The sequence below is a fragment of the Zalophus californianus genome, chromosome 8, assembly GCF_009762305.2.
Source record: "Zalophus californianus isolate mZalCal1 chromosome 8, mZalCal1.pri.v2, whole genome shotgun sequence".
Taxonomy (NCBI): domain Eukaryota; kingdom Metazoa; phylum Chordata; class Mammalia; order Carnivora; family Otariidae; genus Zalophus; species Zalophus californianus.
Window position 1 is genome coordinate 38,215,062 of NC_045602.1, and position 19,782 is coordinate 38,234,843.

At 43.8% G+C, this 19,782-nt stretch overlaps 1 protein-coding gene across 4 annotated transcripts; it reads left to right on the plus strand.

The window, feature by feature from the left end:
* The first annotated feature begins 3,833 nt into the window (after window positions 1–3,833).
* On the plus strand, window positions 3,834–17,575 carry IL36RN (interleukin 36 receptor antagonist). 4 transcript variants are annotated; one of them, XR_003524774.1, is made up of 7 exons: window positions 3,834–4,080; window positions 4,947–5,105; window positions 12,288–12,348; window positions 13,860–13,945; window positions 15,020–15,147; window positions 15,348–15,627; window positions 17,338–17,575. XR_003524774.1 is itself a non-coding variant. In XM_027622998.1 (6 exons), exons 3-6 carry the CDS (start codon window positions 12,320–12,322, stop codon window positions 15,570–15,572), a joined length of 468 nt encoding a protein of 155 aa, XP_027478799.1. In that variant the 5' UTR covers window positions 3,834–4,080; window positions 4,947–5,105; window positions 12,288–12,319; the 3' UTR covers window positions 15,573–16,259. The 4 variants fall into 4 exon arrangements, 1 of the variants encoding a protein (XP_027478799.1); XR_003524775.1 differs by having other exon boundaries at window positions 17,342–17,575; XR_003524776.1 differs by having other exon boundaries at window positions 3,834–3,995.
* Window positions 17,576–19,782: the final 2,207 nt, after the last annotated feature.

Sequence of the window (19,782 nt, forward strand, 5' to 3'; positions counted from 1 at the left end):
TGGGTGTCCAAAGATGTAATCAGTATGTGCTTTGTAGGGTGAGGCAGGCACCAACTTCAAGTTCTGTTCTTTCTTGACCCTTCATCATTACTAGCCAAATGGCAGAGAGTACCACTGTACCCTCATCACAAAACTCAGTGAACACGCAAGAAGGGACAATCAGATACCCCAAAATGTGGTCACCATCCTACCCCTGTGGCCACCCTCACTATGGCACAGTTCTCCAACTAAAAATACTGATTAACTTTATATTTAGTTGGGTCAAGAAGGATCGTTAAAATAGCTAGAGTAACTATCAAATTAATAGAGAGCATGTAACTTCCAAATTTGAGAGAAGGATGAACAAAGGGAAAACAAACAAAACTATCTCATTCAATCCAGTTGAAAGCACTAAAGGAAGGAGAAAAAGAAACAGAAAAAAAGACATCAGAAAGAAAGGAACAAAAAAGAAAGGAAAGAAAAAAGAGGATAGTAGAAATAAATTGGCAAATTTCAGCAATCGTTCAGTTTAAATTAACTTAATTCTCCAGTTAAAAGAAGGTTAACAGACTAGAAAAAGAAATACTGCAATGTGCTAATTACAAGAGACATACTTAGAATTGAAAGGAATGTGTTTCTTTTGGTGCCAAGTGGGCTCGGACTGGACCAAGTCTTTCACAAAAACAACTATAAGATCGGGTGGGAAATGGGCAGGGAATCTGAATGTATTGGCGAGTGAGCACAAGCAAACACATGCAGGCAGATTCCACAGGGGAGTAGCCACTTGGAAACAAATGATGTGAATGGGTCAGTTTCCCATATGTCCTATTTTTACACCGAGGGCAGGCTTAAGCTGCACAGCATGAGACAACTAAAATGGATCGAAAACCCTACAGTCCTTTCTGAAGAACTGGGGGACAGATTTGGGACAACTGGAAAGTGAAGGGGTAATCTTAGAAGGTAATCTTAGAGGCAGTGAGGGAGAGCCACAAAATTCAGTGTAAAAACTGCCCAAATCTCTGGCTGACCCTTGAGCCATGCCTAGAAGCCCAGCTAAAGGTAAAGGAACTGATCTGAGGTATTTGCTGCCACTTGAGAGACAGGATTTGCATTTTGACTCTCATGAGGTTAATTGTGTGGTAAAACAGAAACATAAACTTCTTCAGAGGAGTGTGGTAGTCTCTGTAATATAATATTTACAATGTCCAGGGAGTAATTCAAACATATGAGGAAGAAGGAATGTGTGACCCTGTGTCAGGAATTAGGACAATGAAGACCAATCCTGAAATTACCTAGATGTCAGAATTAGTAGACAAGAACTATAAAATGGAACTATATTAACAGAATAAAGGAGAAATACCAGATGATTATTTCAGTGGATACAGAGAAAGCATTAGGTTAAAGTTAACGTCTACTCATGATCTATAGTTCCAGCCAACTAGGAATAGAAAAAACTGTTTTCAGTATTTTGAAAGGGCATCTACCAAAAAAATATATCTACAGCTCACACTTAATGATGAAAGACTGGAGGGGCACCTGGGTGGTTCAGTCGTTAAGCGTCTGCCTTCGGCTCAGGTCATGATCACGGGGTCCTGGGATAGAGCCCCGCATCGGGCTCCCTGCTCCGCGGGAAGACTGCTTCTCCCTCTCCCGCTCCCCCTGCTTGTGTTCCCTCTCTCGCTGTGTCTCCCTCTGTCAAATAAATAAATAAAAATCTTTTTAAAAAATGATGAAAGACTGGATGTTTTTTCCTAAGATTGGTAACCAGTTAAGGATGGTTGTCCTGTCTTCTTGTGTTCAACATTTTACTGGAAGTCCTAGCCACTGCCAAGTCAATTAAAAATATCCAAGGAATGAGGACCAGAAGATAAGGAAAACTGTCCCTCTTTGCAGATGATATGATTGTTTATGTAGAAAATCCTAGGGAATCTATAGAACAACTACCAGAACTAATAAGTGTAAGGTGGCAGGATACTCTGTTAATATAGAAAAGTTAATTGTATTTTTTTAAACAACAAACCTTAAAAAAATTGGAGTATAACATGCATAGAGGACCCTGCACAGCTTATCAGGATATAGTTTGCTGAATTTTCTGATGTTCTGCATAAGTACCGAGAAACAGCCTTGTGCTCCTTCCAGCTACTCTTCCTACCTCAAGGTGAGGTTAACCCCTGGCCTGATGTCCAATACCATGGATTAGTTTTGCTTAGTTTTGAATTATGTAAATGAAATAATACAGCATGCATTCTTCTTGTGCCTGGTTTCTTTCACTTAATACTGTGTTTGAGAACCACCTTGTAAAGTTAAGTAAAAAAGCAAACTTTAAATGAATAACACATCTAAATGATTTTTTAAAAATTCTGGTAGGGTTAGGGTTAAAAACTAATGATGTAATGTATGGTGATTAACATAAAATAATAAAATAAATAAATAAATAAAAATTCCGGTAGGATGAAGGGAACAAAGTGAAAATCAGTTCTGTCTCCCCATCCAGTTTCTATGGCACATGACAATAACGAATGCTACCTGTTTGCAGACTCTCTTTGGAAAGAAATTTGGGGCACCAGCAGGCCTCTGAACGTGTACTTTTTCCACACAAATGGTAGCACAAGCTACATATAGAAGAGAAGTCTTCAGGAGATGTACTTTCTAAATATTTTCCGAGTCAGCCTACTTTTTCTCTGTCCCTATTGTCGTTCATTCATTGTTGAAGAATAAGGGGCTGTTTTTTGTGACTGTCCCTCAAGTTGGCTTTGTCTGGTGTTTCCTCGTGATTAGATTCAGCTTACGCACTTTTGGCAGGAACGCTGCAGAAGATGTAACGTGTCCTCCGTGTGCCATCTCCTGTACAGACACACCTTGTGTTGTTTCACGCCATTACTGGTGAATGACATTTTGGCCACTTGATTAAGGTCGAGTCAGCCAGGTTTCTCCACTGCAAAATTACCAATTTTCTTTCTGTAATTGGTAAGCAATCTGTGAGGAGATCCTTTAAGACAATGTGTATCTTGCTTTTCATCAAACACTGGCATAAAGACTTTAACCTCCGTTGATGATTTTTACCTGAATCGGTCATTACTATGATGATTACAAAAATATTTTTATTTTTATTGCCCTTGAACTAATTATGTTTTTTATATATGGGCAGCAAGCTGTTAGAAAATGAAATAAAAAATCAATTCTGTTTACAATAAAATACTCAGGAATAGATTTAACAAAAGACATAAAAGACATGTACATAGCTGTACACTTAAAAATGGTTAAGATGGTAAATTTGTTATGTGCATTTTACTACAATTAAATATAGTAATAAAAAATTAGAAAAGACAAATGTGCAAACATTTATCTAATAATTTTATATATATTTATAATATATAATATGTATTTATAACATTAATATAATAAATATACAATATATATAATATGTTGTATATAATAATATATTATTTATATATGATATATAAATATATATATAAAGAAGTAGTCCCTGGTTCTTGAGGAGTTTGTGAAAGGAGATGATTCTACTCCATCGGTGCCAAGTGTCACTGACAGAGCCAAGGAAGGCTTGGGGCCTCCTCTGGGGGAGTCTCAATGCAGTTCCCTTTGCCTTGTCTAATTCAGCTATGGGTCCTCATTGGACCAAGTCCTCTGTGGAAAGAGAAAAAAAACAAAAACAAAAACAAAAACAGGAGGAAAGACTGCATAGATTGGTCAGGTGAATGTTTGGAAGAAGTCATCCCAGTGTGGCCTGCCCAGTCCAGCCTGGCCAAGAGTGCCCTCTCTGTGAGGTCATAGCCACACACACAGAGCCTGTACTCTGTCCGGGCAGAAGGAGGGCATGGCCCAGGGAGCAGGGAAGATGGAGCCAGACCAGTACTCTTTCTGTCTTCCTACCTACTGACTTTTTTCTTCCACATTTGGCTTATTTCCAATTTTCAGCTGCAGAATCTGGTTCAAGTCCTAGCTGTTCTGTGGAGAGAGGTCCAGAAATGGCCAAACCACACAATCTGTGGCAGGTGAGTCCTCAGACTCTGGAGGCCTCTGAAGTATAGATAAGCAAAGCACCTGGACCTGCTCTGAAGGGTCTCACCTGGATCTGAGGTAAGGAAGTCGCCAGTGGCTCTGGTCCTGCCCTGGGTGACTCAGTCAGGAGAAACTACCTGTGGGTGTGACACACACCACGGTCTCACCCTGCCATTGCCTATACACTCCCTGGTCCCAGCTTGTAGAACTGGCCCTTCCCTAGACCCTCCACCCTGGAAGATGTCATGGGACTGAGTAAGGACAACAAAGCCACACATTTCTGGCTCAGCACCCAGCTTCGGTGCCCTGACCCACAGACTTCCCTGTAATGTCACAGGGACTCTAGCGTTACTAAAATGTGCTATGAGCCAAGTAGCACCTTCCCTCTGTCGCTCCACACAGTGACTGCAGGATGTGGCTTTCGCTGGGGTTGGGAATTCAGAGCAGTAGCAGGAAGGACACTTCTGTTCACAGCTCCCTGGAGGCTGTGTGTCTGTGCATCAACACCAGCTCTCCTAGGCCAGGCGGGCCACCAAAGTCACTCCAGGGAGTGAAGAATCCCCTCTGTCCTAATGTGTGCCTCACTCTGTCGTGCTGGAGCCCTTTGTCTCTGGACCAACTCTTTTGGTTTCTGTTGTCTTTCTTGAAGTCTCTGTTCTTCTCAAGAAGCCCCTTGGCCTGCAAAAGACTCCTGGCAGGGAGGCCCCCTGACCTCCAGCTCTACCCTCCATCCCTTGCTTGCTTGAGCCTGTAAGCATTATATGGCTTATTTGTTCACAGCGGGGGGGGAATGGGGGCGAGTTAGTATGAAATCGAACTGCCAGAGTACTAATACCAGGTACCATGTCTTACTAGTTTGTGACCTTGGGTTAGTTACTTCACCTCTCTAGGTCTGACTTTGTCTTATCAATTAAATGGGAATAAAAATTGCACTCACTTCACAGGTCTGATGGCACAAAGCCCGTACTGCTTTTGAGATAATGTTGACACAGTGAATGCGCAGCAGATGTGAACCTTTCTTCTAAAAGGGATTTGAAAATCCACAGCATAATCTGTGGTCATTCAGCCAGGCTGAGTTGGAGCCTTCTCCCTCTCTGGGTCAGGTAAGATGTGTTAGCACAATGGCAAGGAAGTGCTTGGCCTCGAACTAGCCTCAGATTTAGGTCAGCGTAAAGGGGGGCCTCTGCCATGTTCTCGGGGTCCTCTCTACCTACCTGGGGAAGGGTGCTAGAGAGGTGAGAAACAGAGGGGGTGAGAAGCAGGTGTCTATGGGTTTGTGTTAAGTGCTGACCCTGCTCTTCACAGCCTCTGTCTCATCCATCCTCATGACAACCCAGTGAGGTGGTTGTTCCTCTTTTCTTTACAGAGAAATGTAAATGAGGTGAGATGAATCATCAAATCAGAGAGATGAGGCAAATTCCCCCAGGCCATGTGGCTGATGAAGACGATGATGATACAGCTGACATTTAAGCACCTGCTTGTGCCAGGCATGGCTCTAAAGACTTCACATACATTAACTCCTTTAATCTTAATAGCCACTCCTGAGTCAGTACTATTTTTATCCCCATTTTACAGATGAGAACTCCAAAATGCAGAAAGATTAAACAACTTGACTAAAGATGTATGCTAATAAGTGACAGATTTAGGACTTGAATCAAGATGGTTGTGACCAGAGTTCGGCAAGCTTTTTCTATAAAGGACCACGTACTAAATATCCTATCTGTGCAGTTTCTGTCACAGATACTCAGCTCTGCCATTGTAGTACAGAAGGATCCACAGACTGTGTAAACAAATGAGCATGGTTGTATTGCAATAAAGTGTTGTTTAGGAAACAGTGGGCCCATGTTAGCCCACTGGCCAGAGAGTGTCCACCATGATCTTAACTGCTATATTAAGAGAATGAGGACCCAGAAGCATCAAACCTCTCTGAGAAATAAAAATCATAACTATGAACAAAATGTGAGACAATTCTCTGGCCTTTTTTTAAAGATTTTATTTATTTATTTGAGAGAGAGAGAGAAAAATCATGAGCAGGGGGAGAAGTAGAGGGAGAAGCAGACTCCTTGCTGAGCAGGGAGCCCAATGCAGGGCTCCATCCCAGGACCCTGAGATCATCACCTGAGCTGAAGGCAGATGCTTAACCAACTGAGTCACCCAGGTGCCCCTCTCTGGCCTTTTCAATGTGATACAGCATACAACTCATTCAGTGTTAGTGCGATATTACTTATTAAAGACATACTGTATACCAGGTACCACCTTAAGTGCTTGGAATACACTAATGAACAAAATAGACAGGAAACACCTCCCTTGTATGAGCTTATCTTCCAGCAGGGTAGGGTGGGGAGCTGATAAATAATATACATAACACACAGCTGAATTATATAGTGTGTTAACAGATGGTGAGTGCTGTGGAAAGAAACAGAGCACGGTAAGTGGAATATGGCAGCAAGAGAGAAAAGCACAGGATGGTGAGTATAGGTCTCATGGAGAAGGTAATATTTTAGCAGAGACTTTAAGGAGGTGAGAGAGTGAGCCATGCTCATATCTTGAAAAAGAGGTTCCCAGGCACAGAGAATGGTCAGTGCAAGTGCCCTGAGGCAGGACTGTGCCTGGCTTGTTCAAGAAAGAGCAAGAGGTCATGTGGCTTGAGTGTACTTCATGGTGTGGTAAAAGAATAAAGTCAAGTGATAATGACAGCCTGGTTTTGTGGGGCCTGGGAGTATGACAGAGACCTGCCTTTTACTCTCATAGGCTCAGGGAACAGAAAAATGACATGATCTGAGGCAGACTGTAAATGGTTCCCTCTAACTGCTGTGTTGGGTCTTGGGGTCAATAGCTTTAGATTCAGGTTTCCTGGATTTGATTCTGATTATTGATTCCATATCAGACAACATAATTAACCTTTCTATGCTTGGTTTCCACATCCATGAAATAGAGATAATAAGAGTGTTTACCACACAGGGCAGTTATGAGCATAAAATGAGAAAATTTTCATGAAATAGAAAAAAAACACTAAACATAGTTCTAGGGACATAGTGGACACCACATGAATACTGGTTATTTTAATTATGTTTGATTTATCTTCCTAATAAAAAATTGCTATTTTACTGTAATAAACCACTCTTGAATGTGTGCTTACATATTGATACAGGCATGTACCCTTGTGCTGTTTGCTTCCTCGTCTCTTCAGCAAGAGCAGGAGCCACCCCCACCTCCAGGGCACTGGTGAGAAGCACCATGGGGAGTGTTACCCCTTTGCAGACTGGCACAGTTTCTGGGACAACTGCTATGGTCATATGAAGTCCATGAAGAATTGAGGTGTTTCCTAAGAAGGGAGGATACCCACTGAGGACTGAGGGGAATGAAAAGAGAACAGGAGTAGAAACTGCCCATGGTGATGGCAAAGTGTGTTAGTTACCTGTTGCTATGTAACAAATTATTCCAAGACTTAGCAGCAGCTTAAAACAGCAAGCATTATAATTTTACACAGCTTCTCAGAATGAGGAACCAGAAAAGTGGCATGAACTGGGTGGTCTGGCTTAGGGCTTCTTGTGAAATCACAGTCAAGATGTCAACAGGGCTTCCTCATCTGAAGGCTGGAGTGTGGCTGTAGGGCCCCTATTTCTAAGATTGCTCACATGGAGCTGTTGTCAGGAGGCCTCCAGTCCCACCACACAGTCCTCTCCATAGGCTGCTCAAGTGTCCTCCTGACATGGCAGCTTCCCCAAGGGGAGAGAGCCAAGAGAGATCAGGAAGAAGCTCCAATGCCATTTGTGATCTAGCCTCAGATGTGGCACCCTGCCACTTCCACCAGGTAATAAATTCTTTAGAAGCAAGCCACTAAGTCCAGCCTACACTCAAAGGAAAATAAGCTTCACCTCTTAGGATAGATTTTAAAACCACCACATATGTTGTATGACTTGTGAGAAAATAACATTATCTTAGGTAGTATCAGTTTAATTTTCAAAAATGTCCAAAACACAACTCTTACATAAACACAGAGTGAGCACGTGCCAAAGATTTATCATTATTAATAAATGAAGGAACCAGCAGGACGATAAGCTGGTTCAAAAGACGTGATTCAAAAGAAATGGTGGAATGGGTTGGCTGACTTAGATTAAAAAAAGAAACCTGCTTAATGAATTGCAAGGCAATAAAACTGCACCATTTGAGGCTATCTTTTATATCAGGCAGAAATGATTTGCAATTTATCAGTCAATCTCTTCTTAGTTCACATCTAACTTCATAGAGTCTGGTGTCTAATCCACAGTCATCAAAAAGCCAAAGGCATCTATTTCCTAAAGAATTGAGTAATTGCTGGTGGGGCCTGTTTGACCAAGCTCTAGTGTGACATTGAAAGCACCTGTAGTCACTGTTTTCTTTTCTTTTTTTAATTTAAATTCAACTAGCCAACATATAGTGCATCTAAATTTCAGATGTAGAGTTGAATAATTCATCAGTTGCATATAACACCCAGTGCTCATCGTATCACTCCTTAATGCCCATCACCCAATTACCCCATCCCCCCACCTACCTCCCCTCCAGCAATCCTGTTTGTTTCCCAGAGTCAAGAGTCTTTCATAGTTTGTCTCCCTCTCTGATTTCTTTTCTTTTCTTTTTTTTTTTTAAGAATTTATTTATTTGACAGAGAGAGACACAGTGAGAGACACAGTGAGAGAGGGAACACAAGCAGGGAGAGTGGCAGAGGGAGAAGCAGGCTTCCTGCTGAGCAGGGAGCCCGATGTGGGGCTCGATCCCAGGACCCTAGGACCGTGACCTGAGCCGAAGGCAGACGCTTAACGACTGAGCCACCCAGGCGCCCCTCCCTCTCTGATTTCTTTCCATTCCATTTTCTCTCCCTTCCCCTATGATCCTCTGCACTGTTTCTTATATCCCACATATGAGTGAAACCATATGATAATTGTCTTTCTCTGATTGACTTATTTTGCTCAACATAATACCCTCCAGTTCCATCCACATTGATGTAAGTGGTAAGTATTCATCCTTTCTGATGGCTGAGTAGTATTCCATTGTATATATATATACCATACCTTCTTTATCCATTCATCTGTCGATGGACATCTTGGCTCTTTCAATAGTCTGGCTATTGTGGACATTGCTGCTATAAACATCCTTTCTTGATTAAAACTCTCCACAGTGTAGGGATAGAGGGAACATACCTCAATATCATAAAAGCAGTATACAAAAAGCCCACAGTGAATATCATTCTCAATGGGGAAAAATTGAGACCTTTTTCCCTGAGGTCAGGAACACGACAGGGATGCTCACCCTCACCACTGTTGTTCAACATAGTACTAGGAGTCCTAACCTCAGCAATCAGACAACAGGAAAAATAAGAGACATTCAAATTGGCAAAGAAGAAGTCAAACTCTTACTCTTCACAGATGACATGATACTTTATGTGGAAAATCCAAAAGACTCCACCCCAAAGTTGCTAGAACTTACATAGGAATTCAGCAAAGTGGCAGGATATAAAATCAATACGCAGAAATCAGTTGCATTTCTGTAGACTGAGACAGAAGAAAGAGAAATTAAGGAATTGATCCCATTTACAATTCCACCCCAAACCATCAGATACTTAGGAATAAACCTAACCAAAGAGGTAAAGGATCTGTACTCTAAAAGCTACAGAACACTTATGAAAGAAATTGAGGAGGACACAAAGAAATGGAAAAACATTCCGTGCTCATGGATTGGAAGAATAGACATTGTGAAAATGTCTATGCTACCCAGAGCAATCTACACATTCAGTGCAATCCCTATCAAAATACCATCAACGTTTTTCACAGAGCTGGAACAAATAATCCTAAAATTTGTATGGAACCAGAAAAGACCCTGAATAGCCAGAGGAATGTTGCAAAAGAAAACCAAAGCTGGTGGCATCACAATGCCGGTCTTCAAGCTACGTTTTGTCTTATTTTCAAGTTTGAAGAACTTAACTTTCTTAATGGGAGTTCATTTTGTTTTTGTCACTTTCACAATCTTAGCTCATTCATTCATCTCTCCATCCATTCGTTGTGTACCTGTCACCATGAAGCACACAGCAGAACAGATGGAGCTGGCAAACACATCCCCCTGTGCCCTCAGCAAGCTGCCCTACCTGGAGGGGTACAGCCATGCACTGGTGTCATTCCATATTAGTCAGAATGAGGACAGAGCTTCTGAAGTCCCGCCTATGTGTGCTGTGGGCAAGTTGGTGCAATTCACTGCAGTCAGGGGATCAGAGAAGGCAGCCTTTTTAAGTGAAACAATATGTACTTCCCTATGATCACTTTACAAATGAAAGTCTGTCTGCTTAAAACCACTTTGGGGCGCCTGGGTAGTGTAGTCCATTGAGCGTGCGACTCTTGGTTTTGGCTCAGGTCATGTTTCAACGGGTCATTTGATAGAGCCCCAAGACAGTCTGGGGGGCTCTGGGCTCAGCAGGGAGTCTACGTGAAGTTTCACTCCCTCTGCCCCTCACCCCCCCCATTCACTTTCTCTCTCTCAAATAAATAAAATCTTAAAAAAAAAAACAACCATTTTGCCTATAGGCCAACACCTTCTGGTGTTTTCTTTTTCAATTTGCTCTTTTTTATAGTTATTTTCAGTGTCCTTTCCATTTGGTCAATTTAATGATTTTGCATAAAGTAGCCTTTACATTTTAAAATTTTTCTGAGGGGCGCCTGGGTGGCTCATCGGTTAAGCATCTGCCTTCGGCTCAGGTCATGATGCCAGGGTCCTGGGATCGAGTCCCGCATCGGGCTCCCTGCTCAGCAGGGAGCCTGCTTCTCCCTCTGCCTGCCACTCTGCCTGCTCATGCTGTCTCTGTCTGTCAAATAAATAAATAAATAATCTTTAAAAAAATAAGGTTTTCTGAAAGTTGTTTATCACATCGGAAAAACTTGGTATTTTATTTATTCTTGAACACTTTAAGGACTTTTTAGCCTATAAACTGGAACACAATTTCTTTAAAATTTGTATCTTAACAATATATGGCTATCAGCGGTACTCAAGATGTCATTAAATTGTTTGTTATTATGCACTGCCCTCTACCTTTAATTCAGATCCATCACAGAGAATGTATCAAGGTATTGAAATTGCATGGATTGTTATCCAGCCACATATTAATTTGCCAATTAGGTATTGGAGAAAGATTGATTACAGGTGGAATGGGCTAGATTTTATTTTCTAAGGAAATAATCAGACACGAGTGAAGAGGTTGATACGAAGATGTTTGTCACCACATGATTTTCAATAGCAAATAATAGACTAATAATAATTGATTGCTATAAATAAATGATACATCTATACAATGAAATGTATGCAGCTATTCAATGTTATATCATAATTCATATTTGGTATGGAAAGATATTCTGCTATTTAGCTACATGAAAAAAGCAAGTTGAATAGAGTGTAGGCTCTATGACGAAGCTGTAGGAGACACAGTTGACAGTTACTTGTATATGTAGGCAGTGGAAAAGTGTTGTCATTGGTTTTCTGATGGTACACTCACAGAAGACAAGTATTCATGGTGTGTTTTGTTTTGTTTAGTTTTGCCAATCTGGATTTTCAGGTTTTTCTACAATGAATTTGTAGACTAAACATTGCCTAAGCAGGAAAGCCCCACCTCCAGCATTTTTCATAGGCCTGGCGAAGGAAGGAAGGAAGGAAGGAAGGAAGGAAGGAAGGAAGGAAGGAAGGGAGGGAGGGAGGGAAGGAAGGGGGAGAAAAGGGGGTTTATTCTAAAATCTTCTTTCCTTGAGTGGCTATTTGCACTGAAGTCTTTGGGTCTGGAAGTGCCCCAGGTCCCGGAGCGGAGTGCTCACAAAGAGCTTGAAAGCCCCTGGGAAGTTCATCAGAATTGCTGAAAGAAGGCTATCTCCAGAATCTTCCTTCCTTGGGAGAAGTAATGAAGCGCAGGTGTTTCTGGAGGCTTAGGGTGGTGTGAAATACCTGGGAAACCCTGCTCCTCCTCAGCTTGTGGCAGTTTCAGGGGCTCCTCCCTAGTGCATTATTAAAAGGGCTGAGGCATCCCAGAGGAGCAGGCAGATACCACAGGCTCTGCCAGGAGAAAGGAGCATTCTGAGGTGTCCTTTGGGGAGCTGGGTTTCATTCTCCCCAGCAGGACTGGGGCTCTCTCCTGACCCCAGACCTAGAATCCCCTGCTCTGTGGGGGATGTTCACATGCTGGAGAGAGGGGTGGTGGGGCCAGAAGGCTGTTTGCTACTCAGGCCCCTTCCAGCCCAGCCTCTATTGCCACTTAAGATTTTGTGTTATTTCAGAATAGGAGAGTCTATACACTGTGAAGCTCAAGATGGTCCTGAGTGGGGCGCTGTGCTTCCGGTGAGTATCTGAACCTCTGACTGGCTGTGTCCTCTGGGGGAAATAAGTTCCAGGTAGACCTGTTGTCCATACTTTCTGGGTAGGGAGAGGCTGCACCTGCCCAGAGTTGGGGCTCTCATAGGTGGGTGAGCAGCTGGGAAGTTGTGAACAGCCCCTCGTTGTCCTAAGAGAAATTTTTCCAGCCTTTGTCAGGCTGGGGCTGGCCACCTCATGGGGGTTCCCTGACGAGAAGGGGGAGCAAGTGAATCACTCTGTGTAGAGCTTCAGCCCCACATATCCATGATGAGAATGGAAGTCAGGAGACCCAGCTCAGAGCTGTTACCACCCACTGGGGTGAATTGATGTCACTCTGCTCCATTACCTCCCTGCTGCCCTTTGGGGCAAAACAACAACAAAACTATTTGGTCAGTCAGTCTGTCTGTCTGCTGGCATGTGCTGAGCCAGGCGGTCTTCTGTGTTCTGGACTTTGCACTAGTGAGTGAAAATGGTCCTAGTTCTCTCTGAACTCAGAGTCTAACAGCTTTTCCCAAGGTGGGTTCTGTGGAGCCGCAACCCTATGAGTTGCTTTATATAGTGGCGCTCCTTGATTAAGAAATGTGGGAAATCTGCTTTCTGTGTCTTCTTATAAGAGAACCATGGTGCAGTTCAGTATATTAATAACTGAATGAGATTTGTTTGTGTTTAGCCACCATTGAACCAATTTGCACACAGCCTACTTATTTCCATATAACACCTGAAGAAACCCATTTTAGGATATATTTTTCACCTCACAAGATGTCAAAAAATCAACTGAAATCAGAGATGAGAAATAAATTTGAACAGTAAAATGAAAGAATTTTAAATTTATTATTTTATTTTTATTTTTTAAAGATTTATTTATTTGAGAGAGAGAGAGTGCACAGTGGGGAGGGGCAGAAGGAGAGGGAGAGGGGAACTTAAGCAGACTTCAGACTGAGCGCGAGCGCAACGCAGGACTGATCTCATGACACTGAGATTACAACATGGCCCAAACCAAGAATCTGACGCTCAACAGACTGTGCCACTCAGGTGCCCCAAGAATTTTAAATTTAAAGATATTCCTCACTTAATAGGTGGAAGTAAATGTGCCTTGACATCTTCAATAATGATTGAAGAATCAGATTTTCATCTGGAAGAGGCTTGGGTTTGATCTAACCCAGTGTCTTAATTAACAACAGGGAAACTCAGGCTCAGAGAGGGCAAGCGACTTGTCTGTTGGGACTCAGCAGCAGGGGCAGCACAGCCAGATAAGAACCCAGGATTCTGACTCACAGTCCAGTTTCTTTTCCAACATCACAAATGGAGGAGATTGGTTGGTGTAGAAAAGATTGAATAGGGTGAAGACTCAGATGGGAGGCTATTGTTATCCCATTAGTAGGGTATGAGCCCAGCAGGGCGGGCAGAGAAGGTTGGGTGGTTGCTTCTGTAGAGCCCAGCAAGCCCAAGCACCCACCCCTCCCCTAACTAAGCGTCATCCTGTCTTGATGTTTCAGAATGAAGGATGCGGCCTTGAAGGTGCTTTATCTGCATGATAACCAGCTTCTAGCCGGAGGGCTGCATGCAGGGAAGGTCATCAAAGGTTGGTGGCAGAACATGACCCTACTTCCCTAGGTGTCTATACACTCTGAGGGGAGGGGGCCTGGAGAGGGCTTGGAATAGCTATGCAAACTGGCACAGGCCTACAGGTCCCAGGCCTGACACAGTAGATGGGCATCATAAAAGCAGGCTCTGAACGGGGACAAATAAAATACTACACCTTCCAGCAAAGTGAGGACGCCTACCCCATTGTTACCTGAAGCCTCTATGCAAAGGTGGGAATATTTTCCAGGATGAATGCTTTGTTCTTCCCTCATAGGTAGACTTAGGCCAAACATTCCTTTTCCTGGGAGCAAGTGCTGAGGAGAGATCTAAAATAGGTTCCTAGGCCTTTATTCCCATATAGGAGTGGCTTTCTATCCCTTTGCCCTGGGTTCCCTCTGCTTTCTGGGGATTCCTGGTCCCTCAGAGTGACGGGACCCAGATAGCAGGTGGCACCATCCGGCCTCATGCCCCAGACACCATGACAGGCCTTCTCTCTAAAATAGCACATACCTGCCCACTTGGGACACATTTACTGGGCTCTGGGGCCAGGCAGTGTGTGTGTGTGTGTGTGTATACGTGTGTATGCATGCATGCATGTATGTGAGCATGTGTGTGTATGTGTTTGTATGTGTGGTATGTGATAGGGTAGGTTTGTACGTGTGGTACAGAGAGGAATGAGACCCTCTTCTGTTCTCATGTTGGTACAAACATGTCCAAATAACTCTGATGAGAGGCTTATCAAATTGAGTTTCCAAAACAAGGCCAGAGGGTCAAGAGGCATTAAAGGAGGTAGTCAGATCTCCCCTGGGGGTTAGAGAAGACTTGAAGGTTTGAGCCTGGACAAGGGGGTAGGCTAGGGGTGGGAGATGGTACAATGTGCTTACATGCCTTGATGTCATTGGGCCAACTGGCAGGAGACCACCCTTCCCTAGATGACAGCTGCTACCAGGCTTCCTTTCTGCCCAGTCTGGGGACAGAATGTCTCACGTAGGTCTTGTGCTTCAAAGTCCACGATTTGGGGAGAGGGAGGGAAGGGCAGTCAGGGACCCTGACTCTGGCTTCCTTTCTCTAGGTGAGGAGATCAGTGTTGTCCCCAACCGGTCTCTGGATGCCAAGCTGTCTCCAGTCATCTTGGGCGTCCAGGGAGGGAGCCGGTGCCTGTCGTGTGGGACAGGGCAGGAACCTACTCTAAAACTAGAGGTGAGTCCTGTTAGGGCATCCTTGCTATCTTGACTTCACTAAGCCAGCAGATGCTGAAGCCACTGGGCCAGGCATCCTGGGGCCTGATCCTCTCCCTTGCAGGGTTCTGTTGATGACAGCCCTGCCTCTCCATGCCCATGGCCCAGCTCTCCTGCCTCCTCCGCTCCTTCCCCTCACCTGCCATGCCTCTCCATTCACAGCCAGTAAACATCATGGAACTCTACCTCGGTGCCAACGAATCTAAGAGCTTCACTTTCTACCGGCGGGACACAGGGCTCACCTCCAGCTTCGAGTCAGCTGCCTACCCAGGCTGGTTCCTCTGCACCGTGCCCGAAGCAGACCAGCCTCTCAGACTTACCCAACTCTCAGAGGATGCCAGCTGGGGCAACCCCATCACAGACTTCTACTTCCAGCAGTGTGACTAGGGCAATGCACCCCCCAGAACCTACCTGGGCAGAGCTGGCTCAGGCAGGGGCGGAGGTAGAGAAGGACACTGATGGCAACCATCCCCCCATCTGTTCTCAGGGCCCCACCTCTGGCTGGGTACTTGGCCACTCTCCCTTTTGATTCCCAGTTTGGGTAAATCCTTCTGAGATTTGGGGCTTAGTCCACAGTTTCTTTCCCTATTGAGTGGTGCTACTGGTGTAGAACCTTGCAAAAACCACTCAAGATAAACTGGAAGTCACATAAAAAGTTTCCCAGGGGTCGGGGTGGGGGGAGTGTTGGAAACCCTTCATGCTTCATGGTAACTTACCCAGTACCCCTGAGCCCCACAAGCCAGCCAATCCCAAGTTGAGCCTATTAGGGCCACCAGCTGCCCACATGAGGACCTGTCTACTATCACTATGCAGGAGAGGGAGGTCATAGAGTTAGAGACCCAAAACCCAGCCCCCTCCCTCTTTCCTGTAACTCAGCTGCCATCATATTCTACATTTTCCATCTCAACCCTCATGCGCTAGCCATGGCAGGAGAGAGTGGTGGTGTCCAAGGAATTGACTACAGCTCAGAAGGCTAAAGAATGGCCAGGCATGTCATATGTTTTGAAACCTGAGGTGCCATTAGAATCCAAGATACTGGTATCTATTCACATGGAAAGATGCTTGTGACATATTAAGAAGAGCAAATTACAAATTAGCATAACTTGTAATTTCATTTTAATTAAAAAAATACCTATCTATATATTTCTTCACATAGAAAAAAAGTCCAACAAAAGAGTTTACTTCAATTTTAGCAATGTCAATTTAGCAATTACAGTTGATTTTTCTTTTTATTCTTTTATTTAAACATTTTCTAACTGTTCTACAATGAAGATGAACTCTTTGTGTAATAAGTAAGTTAATATTAAGGAAAACAGAGCAGACAATATTTCTAATCATCTTCAGCATCCACTTCCCTGAGTGAAATTCAAATTGAATTGAGCTCTGCTGCTCTGGTCAGCTGCGACAGAATCAGTACACAGACCTCAGCAAAGCTGTGAAGAAAGAGAATATGATGAGTTAGTGTGGTTGGAATCTCCTGGAAAAGGAATTTGTAGAAAGAATAATCCTAGACCTAGAGTGGTCATAGCCCCCTGAGATTGCAAGGCATGGGTTTCAGCCTCCAAAGGGTCCCATGCTGGTTGAAATTCATGTCCTTCTGGAAATTTTAGACTGGGGCCTTATTTGGAGACAGGTTCTTTGCTGATGCAATTGGTTAAGAGGTCATGCTGTATTCGGATGGGCTCTAAATCCAACATGACTGCATATGCAACAGGAGACACACAGGAGACCCAGGAAGAAGTCTATGTGAAGATGGAGGCAGAGATTGCACTTATGCAGCAATAAGGCAAGAAATACCATGACTGAGGCAACCACCAGAAGCTAGGAAGAGGCAAGGAAGAATTCTTCCCTAAAGCCTTCAGAGGGATGACAGCCTTCTAGTCTCCTGAACCATGAGAGCAAAAATTTTCATTGTTTTAAACCACCAATTTTGTGGTAATTGGTTATGGCAGCCCTACGACATCAACACAGCTGCTGCTGACCCCATCTCACATCATGTATATCCCCTCCCACATTGTACCCGTGTTGTCTCTGTGACTAACAGAATGTGGCAGAAGTAATATTATGCTACTTTTGAGATTAGATTATAAAAAAGACTCTGCAGCTTCTATCTTGTTTTCTCTGTTTCTTTGTTTACTTGTTCTGGGGGAAGCCAGCTGCCATCTCATAAGCAGCCCTATAGAGAGACCCATGTGTTGAAAATGAAGCCTCCTGCCAACTGCCACATGAGTGCATTTGAAAACAGCTCTCCCAGCCACAGTCAGGCCTTCAGATGATGCAACTCTGGCTGACAGCTCGATCGCCACCTCAAGAGAGACAGTGAAGCAGAACCACCTAGCTAAACTGGTCTAGATTCCCAACTCTCAGAAACTGTGAGAAAATAAATGCTTGTTGCTTTCAGTTGCTAAGGTTTTTTTTTTTTAAAAAAGATTTGTTTATCTTTTCAGAGAGAGAGAGAGAGAGAGTGCACATGGGGCAGGAGTGGGCAGAGGGAGAGGGAGAGTGAGAATCTCAAACAGACTCCCTGCTGAGGGTGGAGCTTGATGCAGGGCTCAATCCCAGGACCCTGAGATCATGACTTGAGCTGAAACCAAGAGTCGGATGCTTAACTGACTGGGCCATCCAGGTGCTCCAACTTGTTACACAGCAATAGATAACTAATACATAGGAAAAGAGAAATAAATGCATTTATTTTATTATGATTGCAGTTTTCTCCAATATTTTCATTTTCCTTCTCAAAATCAACATCAGCCCTTTTGTTTCTCCAAACATTCTATTTAAAAGCTGACCATACTAAAGTTGTTGAATATTCTCTGTGTCTGCAAGGTTTAGCTCTTCCTTGACTACCTTTGCACCTCCAGTCTGACATGCCGGGGACTGTGACTCCAGCATCCCTGCCTAAACTCTGAGGGATCAGAACAGAAGCCAGAGGAGAGGCCTAAATCTGAGCCCCAGGTATTCTTCCTGCACCTCACCAGTCATACCAGCCTGGCAGGTTCACATTCTGCTGAAGCACTAGCAAGGAGGTGGCCAGACCAGAAGGGTCTGTCTCTGTGGAGCTGCTGAGGCCCAGATGCAGCCAAAGCCCTTGGGTAGCAGACAGCACAAGTCCTGCCACAGGCCTCTCAGGAGTGCCAAGAACACAGGCTCTGGGCACCAGGCCTGTTTCTGCAGACCCATTTTACACTCTTTCTTTGCCCAGGGGCCTAGCCATAGTCTCATATTGTCACCTCCTCCAAGAAGCCTTTGCTGAATTGAGATCTCTGGTCATCTGCTCTGACTGTGCTACATTGCTATGCCAACTTCCCCTCATTGTAATAATTGATTTGGGGTCTATGGTCCCTGAAATGACCTCAAGTGATCCTTTGTTTCCAAGGATCTCAAATAACATTTGACAAATAATTGGAAACCGGTGAGTACAGAATGTGGAAACTATTCCTCCACCCTGGACTATTCTTTCTCTCTCCTCCACCCATCTAAATGGGCCCACCCCCTTCAAGGAGCAACTGAAATTTCACCTCAGTCTGCAAGCTTTCTCCAGCCTAAAGTGATTGATTCATCATTTGTAGGATGGTAAAATTCAAAATGGTTTTAGCAGGGATGAGCTGACATGAGTCAATAGAAAAAGAAGGAAAGTAAAATGGAATGTATGGGCTGGGGGACCCTGGCATCATGACTGTTCATATGAAAAAGACATAGTGGTTTTAGATTTCTTCAATTTCAATATAAGTCCCCCGCTTGACCTGTATTTACAGAGGTATTATGCCCACATCACATGGCATTTGTGCCAGGCATAGGCACTGAGGACTAAGAGTGTGTTCTGAATAGTAGAGAGTGTCCCACGATCAAGTCATTAGGGTAGAGGCTAGGAAGCTGAGGGTCTTTATCCTGGAGAAGCAATACACAGAAAGCCCCATTCAAACACTCAAAGCTCTGCCTAGTAGAAAAATAAACTTGTTCTGTGTAATTCCAGGAGGCACAAGCAGGACTGATGAGCAGAAATTATGTGTGACCCCAAAATTTTAACCGCAAGGACCACACACACTGCTAGGGTTTCTTCAAGAAGTTGTGGAGGTATTGAAGAAGAGCCTGATTAACTATATCTCAGGGGTGCTGTAGCACAGATTTCTCCCTTTGGAGGGAGACTATATGCCATGTCTCAGGCCCTTTCAATTCTAGGAATTTTTTTACTCAAGGAGATTCTCTGCCTCTATTGTTTCCAATATGCCCTTGTCCTGCAGATTAGAGAGTCTGGTCTTCTTAATTATCTTTTAAAATATTTATGACTTAGCTCCCCAGCTGAACTGTAAAGCTACCTAACAACGGGGACCATGCATTGCACATCTTTGTCACACAGCAGTGTAAATGCTCAGTAAATGCTCATTGACTGCCTGGCATAATACCCCATGCATTGGCCCTTTCCACAGAGAGATGAGAGATAGATTGGGAGAGGGGTGAAGAATGACTGTTGGCCTTAGGAAACAGAAATTGAGTCACCTCCCTGCCCATCTTTTCTTATCTTTCACTCTTTAAGCATCTACGTGTGGATTGGCCTCTCCTACTTTCTTACCAGGCCCTTTGAATGACCTAAGAGTGA

Coding starts and splice junctions, on each gene's coding strand:
- IL36RN (XM_027622998.1), top strand. CDS start 12,320: ATGGTCCTGAGTGGGGCGCTGTGCTTCCG. Junction 12,349..13,859: donor AGTGGGGCGCTGTGCTTCCG/GTGAGTATCTGA, acceptor TTGATGTTTCAG/AATGAAGGATGCGGCCTTGA. Junction 13,946..15,019: donor TGCAGGGAAGGTCATCAAAG/GTTGGTGGCAGA, acceptor TCCTTTCTCTAG/GTGAGGAGATCAGTGTTGTC.